At 36.6% G+C, this 15,167-nt stretch overlaps 1 protein-coding gene across 6 annotated transcripts in view; it reads left to right on the top strand.

Annotated features, from left to right (window-relative positions):
* CCDC138 (coiled-coil domain containing 138) overlaps positions 1-15,167 on the top strand; it is a 103,342-nt gene that overhangs the window by 4,485 nt on the left and 83,690 nt on the right. For all 6 annotated transcript variants that reach the window (XR_015550329.1, XR_015550330.1, XR_015550331.1 and 3 more), the window contains exons 4-7: positions 1,087-1,214; positions 3,013-3,200; positions 9,286-9,444; positions 13,490-13,609. Coding sequence is in view for 3 of the 6 variants with exons in the window: in XM_087426343.1 (XP_087282469.1) it covers positions 1,087-1,214; positions 3,013-3,200; positions 9,286-9,444; positions 13,490-13,609 (595 nt within the window). In the remaining 3 variants the exon portion in view is untranslated. The remainder of the gene's footprint in view (positions 1-1,086; positions 1,215-3,012; positions 3,201-9,285; positions 9,445-13,489; positions 13,610-15,167) is intronic.

Consider the following 15,167-nt stretch of genomic DNA (forward strand, 5'->3'; position numbering starts at 1 on the left):
GGGTTGGGGAAATGGTAAATACAAAATATGTATGTTGTAGTGCTGGACTGTAAGGGGTTAGCAGTTTTGTAGTGGAGATTTTGTGATGGGTAAAACCAGTGTAAAAACAGTGGAAGCTAAGTTGAAATAAACATTTTGAAATTATGAATTATGAATTCATGGAAATTATTTTCTTATATTTAACTGGTAAGTTTTATCATTTTTTGTTTTTATAAATTACCTAGGTATAATTTCAAATTATAATTTGAAGTTTTGGACTATGGAGGTTTTTATAACATTGGATAGTTTTATCACAATCCCTAGTTATGATCTAGTTTAGAATTATAGTACTGTCCAGCACAGGAGCCCCAGGCAACATGTGGCTATTGAGTACTTGAAATGGTGCCGGTCAGCAATTGAGATATGCTGTAAGTGTAAAATACATACTGGATTTGGAAGATGGATAAAAGAATGTAAAATATCTTAATTTTTTGTATTGATTATATGTTAAAATGATAATCTTTTAGATAGGTTATATATAATATATTAAAATCTCCTATCTTTTTATGTTTTTAATGTTGCTACTAGAAATTTTTCATTACCTGATGTGACTTGCATTATATTTCTTTTGGACAGCACTGCTCTTGAAATTTCAACTTTGAGATCACATTTTTGGAGAGAACACCTAGATTTTAGTTCTCCTCCACCTTTTACTAGTTGTGTCTACTGTCAATTATTTAAATTCTTTTGAGTTCAGTTTCCTCATGTTAAACATTAATTCTTTTAGCTAAAACTATAGATAACAATACCTGTTATATTTACCTCACAGAAGCATTGGGAATCAAAAGGAAGAGTTTGGCAGTTGTAGAACATTCTACAGGTGTATGTAGTTTTAAATTAAGCCCATTTAAATATGTAGAAAGATACTTGTAGTGAGTTTTCAGGAGCGGTGACTATTATTTTTTATATTTTTACTTCTTGCATTCTTAAAAATGTTTGTTATGTTTTTGTCAATTGTTATGCTGTTAATATTTGAAAAGCAGTTTTATCTTTTTTAAAATGCTATCGAAAACTTCCAGAATGCTGTGATAGAATTTTTTTTTAAAGCCTAGGTGATGAACTGGGTTCTTTTCAAGATTTGAAGCAAGAGGAAACAGAAGAAGAGTTGACTGAGAGTGATCATAGAGTTAGTACCTCCAAAATAACCAAGGAGTCTTTTAAAGGGATAGCAAAAGGTAAAAGAAATATGCATTTTAGAACAATCATTTAAACAGTAATTTTGTTGAGTAGAGCACATAAAGCTTACCCTATAGTAATAACCCTGGTCCTCAGGTATCTCTGAATTTCTCTGTTCTGAATTTTTGTAAGCCATGAGATAGTTACTATAATTATTACTAAACTAAAGGAGAAGACAAAAGTAAACTTCATTATTCCAGTATTCCTATACTTTCAAAACTTATCAAAATAAGTTAATAATCAACTGAGTACTTTGTATAATTTCTTCAGTTCTGTCTCATGTCATTGTGTGTTAGGGAATGATTAAAAGATTGTGGTAGTATTTGAGTAATCCTTTAATATTTTAAGAAAATACTCCAGATTACTTAAGGAATGGCTTCCTTAGGCACTGAACTAGTAGTTACTAGTTCAGAGTTTTGTCAAGATTCCAAGGAAAGAGGCAACCAGAGATGGTACCCTCCCCCTTTTAGCTGCAGGACTTTGAGAGTACTGTTACCCCATTGATAGGCTCTGTGCATCTCTTCTCCTGGGAATATGTTATCTACATAGAACACGCATTTATTTCTCCCTTCCCGATCTCCTTCATCTTCTTTGTCCCATTCATCTCAGCATTTGAGGAAGATGAAAAATAATTGTGCCTTGACTTGTGTTTCTTCTTACATGGCGGATTTTCCCACTGAAAATATAGGGTAACCTATAAAAAAATGTTGAATGTGTTTAAAAGTTGACAAAATTAAGGAATATTCAGGCTAGGGATTGGTGAGATGGGAACCCAGAGAGGCAAGCAGAGTACTGAAAAGGTCTTTCACTTTATTTATTTTTTTTTTTAATTTTTTTTAAGATTTGATTTATTTATTTTTCCCCCCAAAGCCCCAGTAGATAGTTGTATGTCATAGCTGCACATCCATCTAGTTGCTGTATGTGGGACGCGGCCTCAGCGTGGCCAGAGAAGCGGTGTGTCAGTGTGCGCCTGGGATCCGAACCCGGGCCGCCAGCAGTGGAGCGCAGGCACCCAACCACTAAGCCACGGGGCCAGCCCGGGTCTTTTACTTTAAGGGCATTTGCTGAACCAAGTGAAGTGAAACTTTTTTCTGTTTTAAAAATTCATATTATTTTATTTTGGTTTCTCTAGGGTCTATACAAGATGAGGAGTATATGGGAGACCGCCTCCTTAAAGCGAGGGCTTCCAAGAAGCTAATGGAAGTTGAAACCACTGCTCTCAGTGTTAGCAGAAAATAAATTCTGACAGTACAGTTTTGGCAAAGAAATGAAATTAAGAGGAACTCACTCATTCAGTGCTGTTCGGAGAGTAAATTAATAGAACCACTTTGGGAAACAATTTGGCATCCCAGTAGAGTTGAACATATACCCTAAGATCCAGGAATTTTGCTATTATATACCCTGGAAAAACTCTTGAACATGAGTACCAGGAGCCGTGTGCAGGACTGTGTAGCATCTGTATAGCCAGAACAGTTTAGATACCCATCTGGAGTAGAATGTTGGCATATGAAAATATAAAATAGGGGGGCCGGTCTGGTGGTGTAGCGGTTAAGTGCATGCTCTCCGCTGTGGCGGCCTGGGGTTCGGATCCTGGGCAGGCGCCAAGGCACCGCTTGTCAAGCCATGCTGTGGCAGCGTCCCATATAAAGTGGAGGAAGATGGGCACGGATGTTAGCCCGGGGCCAGTCTTCCTCAGCAAAAAGAGGAGGGTTGGCGACAGATGTTAGCTCAGGGCTGATCTTCCTCACAAATAAACCCCCTGTAAATTAATAAAGTATTAAAATTTTATTTTCTTAGCAATTGCCCGGCCAACTAATTTTGCCCCAAATTCAAGAAATTGGACTGAATGTTGTAGTGGTGCAAGTGACTTTCCTTTGAAACATGTCAGCTATCCAACATCGAAAGCATCAAACAAGCAGGGTTTACTTCCACATCAGATCAATCAGATATATGATGAATTATTTCAGATACATCAGAAACTGCAGGTAAGAACTAAATACGGAATTGAGAATTCAGAAATATTTATGTTCTAAGCACCAGACATTTACAAAATTTGAATACAAGGTATTTCATTTTAATTATTTTAGATGAGTGTGTCAAAGTTGGAAGGGAACAAACACAATTTATTGCAACTGTTGAAGGGAAAAAGATGTGGCTGAGAGAAAAATATAAACAGTGGTGTTTTTATGTGTAGATGTACTTAGATTTCAGACTGTCTTGTGTTTCTATATTTATTCCCATCCCATCCCATCCTTGCTTAAGAAATAAAACAAAATCTGCTGGTAAAGTGTGCTTTTTGAAGTAGGTGTTCTAGATTCATTGTTTTAAATACCCAAATGTAAGAAGTTCTCTTGTCAACTCTCACCAAAGTTCAACTCAGAACATTGGCCTTTATCTATCTTTGGGTTTTTTTTGGTTTCTAAAGGATGTAATTCATGCGTTTATCAAGCATCTACTAGGTAGGAAGCAAAAGTATACATGTAATGCACAGTTTGTGTATGAAATTCTTCTAGTTGGAAGTATGTTATATTTCTATACACATGAAGTAAACATTTTTTAAAAAATTTTTTTATTTTGTCTAAATAATTCAGATTATAATTACCATAGCATTTCAGAAGAAGATTATTTTGGCTTAAAATCACTGGGGAAAAGTTCAGGAAGAGACTTAGCTTAGTACTTGACTGAGAGGTAGAATTTAAAGGGAAGGAGAAGACTGGGACGGGCATTCCAGGTACAAGGAGTTGAAGGTGAGAGATTTTTAGAAAGGAGTGATATGTCAGAGTGTGAATTTATCTGCCTGTCTGGGGAAAGAAAATAGTGAAAACTGAGGCTGGCTATTACAGATTTTTAAGCAAGAAGTGACAGAGTAAAAAACAGTGCATTAGGAAGATTCCCCTTGATAATACTTTATAGGATAAGAAAGAGTAAGCAGGGTTATAAGGATATATCTGTCATCTATAGCAAATACAACAAAGATAGAAATATTTAATTAAAAAAATGAAGTGTAGTGGATTAATCTAGTTTAATTAATCTATAGTTTAATCTGACTTTGAAAATTCCTTTGTGGTCTTCTATTGTGTTAGTTATCATTAAGTATATACATTTTTGTCATACTACGATTTCATTCATTCAACAAATATTTGAACACCTGTTAATATGCATTTGCGTGCTCAGTGCTGAGTATATAGAAGTAAAGAAAATAGAATGGTCCTTGCCATGTGTAGCTTATTAGAAGCAAATTGTGAGTATCTGTGTAGTTAAAATTTTATAAATTTAAGTGAATAATATAGGTACAGTATGAACACCTGACTGAGGTAGATTGAGAGGTCAGGTAGGTTTTTTTCCTGAGAAAGTAGTATTTAAGTTAAACCCTGAAGGGTGAGTAGAGGTTAGCCCAGTGAAAGAGGTTATGTTCTAGACTGAGACAGTCTAGTATGAGAAGCCCCTGAGGCATGATAACTTCTTCATTCAAGGAAAGTATAGTAAGTAATTTTAAGAACTTTCAAAGCAGGTGAGTTGCATGATCTAATGTGTGCTTAAAGGAATGGATTGGAGGGGAACAGGTTTGCAAATTGGGAGACCAGAAAGGAAATTCTTCTGCAGTATTCCAGGTGAGAAATAATGGTAACTGGGACTAGGGTGGTGGCAGAGAAATAGAAGTGAATATATTAGTGATTTATTTTGGAGGTAAAATTGCCTAGACTTGTTGTAATTAATTGGATATGGTTTAGGGAGAATAAGGTGTCTAGGAGGGTTCCCACATTGCTGGTTTGTACAAGTTGGAGGAAGAATGGATTTAGGGAGAAAGATGGAGATTTTAGTTTGGAATGGATTAGGTTTGAGAGTTAAATGGAGATATAATGTAAGTAGTTAAATGTATTAACCTGGCAGTCAGAACATAGGTCTTAGGGGGATATCTAAATTTGGGAGTAATTTGCATAGGGATATATAAAGCTGTCACCAATAGTTGAGATCTAGAGATAAAGGGTAGACTGTGATGAGATGGTGATAGTCTGATGGTGTGTTGGATTAGGATGAGGGCCTCAAGGATAGAGAGAAGTGGATGGATTCTAAACATATTTAAGAAATTGGATCAATAGGTCTTGGAGATTGTTTTTTCTTTTCTTTTTTTTTTTTTTGATGAAGATTCACCCTAAACTAACATCTGTTGACAGTCTTCCTCTTTTTTTTTCGCTTGAGGAAAATAAGCCCTGAGCTAAGATCTGTGCCTGGCTTCCTCTACTTTGTGTGTAGGATGCCGCCACAGCATGGCTGACAAGTGGTGTACATCGCGCCTGGAATCCAAACCTGTGAACCTGGGCCGCTGAAGCAGAGCGTGCCAGACTTAACCACTATGCCATGGGGTTGACACTTGGAGATTGTTTTGGTATGGGAGGTGTGCAGTAGGGTTTAGTCAAGGGCAAAATGCAGGTTTATTTTTTTGGCTGTTGGATAAATGGTACTGCTTTTCGCTGAGATAGGGAACGAAACTGAAGGAGGAGAGGATTAATTCTGTTTTTTTAAAATTCATAACTCTAATTTTTTTGCAAGCAATAATTCCTTTATTATGAATATTATCTTCATTTTGCATATTTTACTACGTCACTCTGTATTTTAGTTTTTTAAAAGTTTAATTGATAAAATACCTAAATAGAAAAACATGGAGAATTATTATAACATCAGCTGTGTGCCCATTGCTTATATTTTACAATGCTAATGTTTTATTAATATTGCTATTTGATATTTTTAAAGAAATGTTTCAATCACAGTTGAAACAACCTTCTTCCGTCCCATTTCTTCTTCCCTTTCCCGGGATTAAGCACTCCCCTGAAGTTGAGTAGATCCTTTCTGTCATGTTTTGACACTTTTATGTATTCATATCTATGTATTGTTTTGAGTGTTTTAAAATTTTACGTAAGTAATGACATATTGTGGATATCTTTTTGCGTCTTCCTTGCCTTATTCATTATTACATTTTTGAGATTTATGTATTTGAAAAATGTACATTTGGTTCATTCATTTTAACTGCCATATAGCATTCCAGCCTATAAATAAATCACCATTCCTTTATTTATTAATTTCTGTATAAATATACAACAAGATGGAGTGGACTCTTTACAAACAGTTCTGTTTAAGTATCCTTAACCTGTAAAAAGATACAGTAATTGGGTGCTACCAGATTGTTCTCCAAAGTGTTCGTGTCTATTTATTTTTGTTCCTATTAGCAACATTCTGAAGGTCTCGTTTCCACATAGCCTGATGGGTGTCTCATTGATGTTGTAGTTTGCCTTTTCCGCCTTTGAGTGTTAAATCTGTTAAGATGATTCTCTCTGAGTTCAGACACTAATGATAAAACCATATTTTTAAACAAACCAGGATGGTAATCTGTTGGTGTATACCCAAGACCTTGAATAATAAGACCAACTTCTTTTATATCAAATCTGAATGCTAAAAGTATATGAGAGAACAACCCTGTATTGAGGAGTTAAGTTTCAGTTCTTCAGAATTCTGTGGTTCTTTGTTAATCAACATATGCACATTATTAGAATTTTTTGGCTTTTATCATATGCTAAGATAAAAGGATTCCAGCAAGTTTTTGCCAGTAGTTGACCAACTGTGGGGAATCTTTCAATGATTGTATTAGAATTCATCTCTTTCGAGGCTTCATACATCTGCCTCAGGAACTGCTGGAACTGAGGCAGGTGAGGGCAAGTGTCTTGCTGTGTTTCCAAAATAAAGGCCTGGTCCTGTACGGAAAACTTCCACATCCAAAACTGATAATCAGAAGGAAGGCCTACTCAATCTTGAACCATTTCAGAAAAAGGGAAATGTACTTTCACAGTGGTCTTCCAAGCACTGAAGGAAACAGTGAACACACATCAGATACTTCTGGGGGCTGGAAGTCCAAGATCAAGGCTCTGGCAGATTCAGTGTCTAGTGAGAGCCTCCTTCCTCGTTCCTAGACAGCCATTTTTTTGCTGTGTCCTCCCATTCTGGAAGGGCCTTTTTAATTTTTTTAAAGTGTACAGTTCAATTATTTTTAGTATATTCAAAGAGTTATGCTACTGTCACCATAGCCAATTTTAGAATATTTTTATTATCCCAATACGAAATCCCCTACCCATTAGATACCTCTCCTCATTTTCCCCTCAACTCCTCTCAGCCCTAGGCAACCACTTACCTATGTTCTGTCTATATAGATTTGCCACTTTGGACTTTTCTTATAAATGGAATCATACAATGTATATTATGTGTGAAATAACTGATTTCTTTCACTTAGCATATTTTCAAGGTTCAGCCATGTTGCAGCATGTATCAGTACTTTATTCTTTTTTATTGCTGAATAATACTCGGTTATGTGGATATGCCACATTTCTTTATCCATTTGTCAATTGATGGACGTTTGGGTTGTTTCTGCTTTTTGGCTGTTATGACTAATGCTGCTCTGAACATTCATGTTTAAGTTTTGTGCTGACATGAGCTTTCATCTCTCTTGGGTGTGTACCTAGGAGTGGAATTGCTGGGTCGTTTGGTAATCCTGTGTTTAACTTTTTGAGGAACTGTCAGACTGTTTTCTAAAATGACTGTACCATTTTACATTCCCAGCAGCAGTGTTTGAAGGTTCCAGTTTCTCCACATCCTCAATAACATTTGTTATTGTCTGTCTTTTTGATTCTAGCCATCCTAGTGGGTGTGAAGTGGTATCTCATTGTGGTTTTGATTTGCATTTCCCTGATGGCTAATTGAATTCAGATCTGGACATGTTTATTTTTTGCTACCTGAAAGCATACAGATGGAGATGTTCAACAGGCAGTTTAGACTTAAGTTTGGAGCTTAGGAGAAAGAGCTGAGCAATTGTAGATTGGGAGCAATTAGCACATACATGGTAATTTTAGCCACTGAGTGGAGGGAACCAAACAGAGAAATTGTGAAGAAGGAGAAAGAAAGGGGTTTAAGCCCAAATCCTGAGGAACATCAGTTATTCAAGGACAGTAGAGGAAGCAGAGCCTGCAAAGGAGACTGAGAAGCCATGGCCAGAGAGGGAGGTGGAAAACCAGGAGAATGTGGTGTCATGGAAGCCAATGAAAGAGTATTTTAAGTTGGAACAAAGGGACAATAGTATAAAATAGTGCTGAGACAATAAAATTAGGACTGAAAAATGACCTTCAGATTTAGTAAGAGATAAGCCATTTCAGTAGGGAGATGAGGGCTGAGGCCAGATTAAAGTACATTGAGGAGTGATTGGGAGGTAAAGAAGAGAGCTCAGCAGAAGACAGTGTTTTAAAGAAGTTCGTGAAGGGGAGGAGACGAGAGCAGAGTCCAGAGAGATATTTCCGATGTGATGGGAGAGATTGAAAATATTAAAGGGATAATCTGCGTAGCAGTCCCCACAAGAAGGCAGAAGACAATGAGTTCCTGAGCCTACCTTTATAATAGGGAAGGAAGGAGAAACCTGTGTGTCCTGAAGGCAGGAGAATGATGTTTCCTTCTGCTGTCTTTTATCTTCCCTCTGAAGTTAAGAGACGAGGCTGTCTGTACAGAATTGTGTAGGAGTGATGTGTTCAAAGTAAAGAGTGGAGAAGGTTTGAAATAGGCACTGGAGAATGGGAAAGCAAACCATGAAAGTGGTATTTAGCAGTGTGTCTTTGGGGCAGGAAAGGCTTTTAGTGCTTTAATGCAGGGCTGGAGTCTTGCAGCCTAAGGTGATAGACAAGAAGGTGAGAGAGTGGAGAATATAGGTAAAAGAGTGGACCATGTAGTTGAAGTGGCACATGGAATTTAAGCTGGATAGGGAATTCTGTATAGTACTGATCCATTTTGGAACCCAAATTCTCTTGTCATCATAGTGGAATCTCACTATAGTATCATGTCATTTTGCAACAAGATAGAATTTCTGTGCAAGTTTACTTGTTGTACTAGTCTAGCTATTATGGTAATCAGATTTTACTTGGTACCGGTGTAGTCCTAAACATCATTTGATTAAGCTACAATCTCATTAAGTAAAAATATAGTTTGTAGAATTTGTGAATGTACTTTTTAAAAACACTCAAATCTGACATTTTGATACAGTGTGAAACTGCAGCACAACAGGAATTTGCTGAAGAACTTCAAAAGCGAGAACGTTTTTTAGTTGAAAGAGAACAACTGCTTTTCAGACATGAAACTGCCTTGAGTAAAATTAAAGGTGTCGAAGAAGAGGTTCTTACAAGGTTTCAGATTATAAAGGAGGTAACTATATAGCATTTGATTTTAGAGTAATATAATTTCTTTTTTTCCTCTTAATTTAGATTTACTGGTTATTAGCATTTTACCACATTTGCTTTATTTCTGCTCCCACCCCATTTTTTCCTGAACCATGTGAAAGTAACTTGTAAAAAATCATGACATAGCACCCCTAAATACTTCCTTAGTATTATGAATACTTATTCTTAGGAGTATGTGTCTCCTAAGAATAAGGACATTCTCCACATAATTATCATTTTAGAAAATTAGTGCTAATTAAATGATTTAACTTAATATACAGTCCACATTTACTTTCACATTTGGTCCCGAAAATGTCTTCTATTGCTTTTTTGTTTTATTTTCTGATCAAGGAATTAGACAAAATTCATACATTATATTTGATTTTTATATCTTTTTGGTTTCTTTGAATCTAGAGCACCAACTTTACCATTTTTGTTTTTTGTGAGACTTTTCTTTGAAGACACTAGACCAGCAGTCTTATGGAGTATGTCATATTCTGGATTTGCCTGATTGTTTCCTAACAATTATATTCAGGTTAAATATTTTTGTCAAGAGTATTATATAGGTAGTATGGTATCCTTCTATGTTTCCTATCAAGAGATATGTTACTGTAGGTATAACTTACATAGAGTAAAATTCATTGTTTTCAAAAATGCAATACAGTCTTCTAATCACCACCATAATTAAGATAAAGAATAATTCCTGCACCCCAAAAGTTTCCTTATGCTCCTTTGTAGTTATCCCTTTCCCCCATCCTCTACTCCTGGCAACTACTGATCTGTTTTCTGTCCTTGTAGTTTTGCCTTTCCCTGAATGTCATGTAAATAGAATCATTTCATGATTTTTCTTCATCTTTGGTTTTCAGCAGTGATTTAATTATGATGTATCTCCTCATGCTTTTCTTTGAGTTTATCCTTTTTGGGGTTCACTGAAAATCTTGAATTTGTAAATTTCTTTCTTTCACCACATTTGGGAAGTTTTCAACTACTATTTCTTTATGATTTTTTCTGTTCCACTTGCTGTCTCCTCTCCTTCTGGGTCTCCAGTGACTCATATGTTAGGTCTTTTGCTATTACCCCACGGATTTTTGAGGCTCTGTTCCTTTTTCTTCATCTTTTTCTTCTGTGTTCTTCAGATTTGATAATGTCTATTGATCTATCTTCTTTCATTTCTGTGTTGCTGCTGAGCTCATCTAGTGACTTTTTATTTCCGATATTTTAAAGTTCTAAAATTTCCAATTATGTTCTTTTTAAACTATTTTTAATTTTTCTCTTGAGATTTTCTGTCTTTCCATTTGCATTCATTTACATTCACTTCATGGGACATAGTTAAAAATCCAACATCTTGATTATCTAAGGATTAACATTTTCTTGAGGCTTAGTCACATTTTTCTGATTCTTTGAATGTCCAGTGAGTTTTGGGTTGTATTCAGAACCTTTTGGATGTTATGTTGTATAGATTCTGGTGCTGTTATAATCCTCTGGAGAATGCTGCTTTTATTTATTTGTTTATTTTAGGCAATCAGCCCAAGTTAGGTTTAGGCCAAAGTTGTTTTTTTTTTCTTTTTTTTAATTTTATTTATTTATTTTTCCCCCAAAGCCCCAGTAGGTAGTTGTATGTCATAGTTGCACATCCTTCTAGTTGCTGTATGTGGGATGCAGCCTTAGCATGGCTGGAGAAGCGGTGCGTCGGTGTGTGCCCGGGATCCGAACCCTGGCCGCCGGCAGTGGAGCGCGCGCACTTAACCACTAAGCCACGGGGCCGGCCCTAGGCCAGAGTTTGTTCTCACCTTCGGTGGGCAGTGACCCAAGGTCAGTTCAGTTCTCAAAGCCTTTATATGTTGCTCTGGAGTTGTCTTGTGCATGTGCCACTTAGGGCTTAGTCTGAGACTCAGGCAACAGTTTAAATCTCAGTTCGGTGCTCAAAGCCTTCGCTCCACTGCTCTGGGTCTTTTCTGTGCTTGCGGCATTGGGGGTTAGCCCGAGACTTGGATAGTATTTTTAAGTTGAGCTGTGATCTCTCCACCTTAGCTCTGCTGCTTTTGGTCTGTGCTGTGTCTGGGCAACTCAGGGGTGAGTCAGATTTGTACAGATTCATACACACCAGAGAAAAAGGATCCTCTTTCTGAGTCTTTCTTCTTCAAGATTCTCCCCAGTCTGGCTCACAGAGGCCCCTTTTCCTGGTTTCCCTGGCCAGAAAGGTGGAGTTTCTCTCAGAATTTTTTGTTTTGTTTTGTTTTTTTGGTGAGGAAGATTAGCCCTGAGCCAACATCTGTTGCCAATCCTCTTCTTTTTGATGAGGAAGATTGGCCCTGGGCCAACATCCGTGCCCATCCACCTCTACTTTATATGTGGGACGCCTGCCACAGCATGGCTTGATAAGCAGTGCGCAGGTCCACGCGCAGGATCCGAGCCTGTGAACCCAACCGCTACACCACCAGGCCAGCCCCATCTCTCCGAGTTTTAGCAGCCTACAGGCTGCTGTGGTTCTCAGTGACTGGGGCCTGCCCTGAGGCAAGACTGCTAGAGAAAAGGGAAAACAAAAACCCGGGAAACTTCACCTTCTTGGGGGTTCTTCTCCAAGTTTTCACTACTTTCTACGAACCCCTGCTTTTGTTTACTTTTCATAGTCTTTAGGTAGTTGGTTTTTGTGTTTTGTCTAGGTTTTTTAGTTGTAATCAGCAAGAGAAGTAGAATGTAGTGGGCTTATCCTGCCATACTGAGCATGGAACTCGTATCATATGTTTTTTGGTTTTTTTTTTCTGAGGAGGATTCACTCTGAGCTCACATCTGTTGCCAATCTTCCTCTTATTTTGCTTGAAGCAGATTAGCCCTGAGCTAACATCTGTGCCAGTCTTCCTTTATTTTGTATGTGGGTTGCTGCCACAGCATGGCTGATGAGTGGTGTTGGTCCCTGCCTTGGATCCGAACCTGGGCTGCTGAAGTGGAGCACACCAAACTTAACCACTCTGCCACAGGGCTGGCCCCCGTAAGGTGTTTTTAGTATCTTGTGATTGTGGAAAAATTTGGACAATGAGAATATTAACCTAATTTTTAAAATACTGTATTTGTGACTATACCCTAAGTTATTTAAGGAACCATTTAATGTAATAATAAAATTACATACAGCTAATTTTTTCAGATGATTGACTTTTAAACAGGGCAAGAGAGAGAATGGTTGGATTCTCAGAGGTCTCCATCCTAGTTTTATGCTTGATTTTTTTCTCTTTAGATTTGTCATCTGCTATTCTTGTTAAGTATAAAGATAACTACTTTACTTTAATGGACCTCTGTGATTACTTGGAAGAAGGAAATTAATTCAATTTCTTTATTTCCTGTAGAAACTTGCTTGTTTTAATACATCATGAATAAAATGAGAGTAAAAGGTAGAAGAAACTATAAGTATTCACACTTTAAATCTAAAAGGTGCTATCTCATTTAAATGTAATTAGAGGAGAAATTGATTTGAATCATTTATAAAACTATAAATGATTATAAGGAGAGTCAAATAGTTTGGGGCTCAGAGAAATTTTATTATGTATTTAAATTTTTTGAGATGTAAAACAGTTTTAGCTACTTTATGAGAACAAGAAATTAGTGTGTTCTGTCTGTGGAATATTGCTTCTACTCCTCAAGGGTAACTGAAACTTTAAATTCTAATCTATAAAGCTATGCATAGCTTTCTTGAAAAAGAGCAGAAATCCTTCATTGTTTTATCACTCCATGATATCAGATAGAAATTATTTTAGTGAGTTTCTAAGCAGAAGCAGAAGCAGAAAATAGCCTTATTGCTACTTAATTTGTATAGTATGTTTTAATAGGTATTTAACAAATGCTTTTAATGTTTTCTTATTACTTTGGTGGATTACACAGTTGCTATAATTTGCAATATTAGTCATGTATGCTTAAATACACTGATTAAAGTCCTTGTGATTCAAGGAGTTCTAATTTTTAATTAATTTATGTTCAGTAGCATTAGTGACATGGAATCCTTATTTAATTTTTAGATACAGATTTTTTTTCCTTCCTAGCAACATGTTGCAGAAGTTGAGCACTTAACCGAAGTTCTTAAGGAAAGAAATAAAGAAAGCAAGAGGCTAAGGTCCTCTTTTGATGCGTTGAAAGAATTGAATGATAACTTGAAAAAACAGGTAAGACCTATTTTAATATATATTAGATTATAAGACATTATTAGAACTGTATAGTTTATATTTAATAAATTATAAGTCAAAGTCTTAGAACATAATGGCTAGAGAAATTTTTGATTTAACTTTATTTGTTAGCTTTGTTATAAAATACTTCCAAATATAGATAAAGTATTCCTAAGGTCTTTGTTTCTCATCATCTGTTCTGGCAACCAGCTGAGATGTTGGGCAATTTGAAATTTTTTTAAATATAAGAGCAATTACTAGATTGAAAGCAAGCAGAACATAAAACCTGATATCCTGAGGACCTGATATCCTGAGGACTTTTAGGCGTTAATTTCTAGCTATAGTACTTCTTTTAACTGCTGTTACACACCATTGCTTATTTAACATTTATTTTCTAAGTATCTATTATAGGCTAGGCACTCTGTACTAGAAGAAAGCCTTCACATTCCTTATAGACTCCTGAGTATAGATTGATATCAGAGTGTACTGGAACTATTTATTTATATAGATGGTGTAATTTAAGTCAGTACTTAATAATACTAAAGTTGCATAACAGAAATATTTTTGTGAGTTCTTTTTTTTTTTACTTCCCTTTGCCACCTTTTGACTAAAAGATGTGAAAGTGAAGGAATATGTGGAAGAGGGACAGGAGAATGATTGTGTGTGTATTTGTGTGGGGAAGAGAAGTAGGTGAGCAGAAATTGGGTTAAACATAGTCACTTTAAAAATTAAAGCCTTGAGCTGGAAAACTTTATGGATTCTAAAATGTAATTAAGCTCAGACTCACAGAGATAACTTGCCTCCTGGAATTCCTTAGCTAGCTGTGTGTTCTCTCTGTTTCTGCTTTTGATTTCCTGTAGTCACTACTTGATATAAGCTTTCTCCTTGACAGTGATAACTAGGTACTCTGTTTCCCACTTAATCTGATTCTTTAGCTTCCCTGAATTCATTTATGGCCTCCGACAGTTGGAATGTGACTTTGACTTACTGTTGTCTGGAAGCCTACTTTTCCCTGGAAAGATTACTTTTTCCCATCACGATCTCAATCTAGCACTCTTTTTTTGAGAAGGGCTTCTTTAATTGTTAGCAAAGGTACATTGTTGCCCATACCTCTTAGGTTTATATAATCCTTAACAATTTTGCATGTGTTTGCATGAGTATGTGGTAATTGGAGTGATAAATAAAAGCATTATTAAGTGATTGCACCTTTTTTTTTTTTTTTTTTGAGGAAGATCAGCCCTGAGCTAACATCCATGCTAATCCTCCTCTTTTTGCTGAGGAAGACCGGCTCTGAGCTAACATCTATTGCCAGTCCTCCTCCTTTTTTTCCCCAAAGCCCCAGTAGATAGTTCTATGTCGTAGTTGCACATCCTTCTAGTTGCTGTATGTGGGACACGGCCTCAGCATGGCCGGAGAAGTGGTGCATCGGTGCGCGCCCAGGATCTGAACCCAGGCTGCCAGTAGCGGAACGCACGCACTTAACTGCCAAGCCACGGGGCTGGCCCCAATTGCACCTATTGATAATTGGATTTATGACCTAGTGTGTCAAAACTGAAAG

This window comes from Ceratotherium simum, chromosome 40 (genome assembly GCF_057802395.1).
Source record: "Ceratotherium simum simum isolate JZ-2026a chromosome 40, ASM5780239v1, whole genome shotgun sequence".
NCBI classification, from domain to species: domain Eukaryota; kingdom Metazoa; phylum Chordata; class Mammalia; order Perissodactyla; family Rhinocerotidae; genus Ceratotherium; species Ceratotherium simum.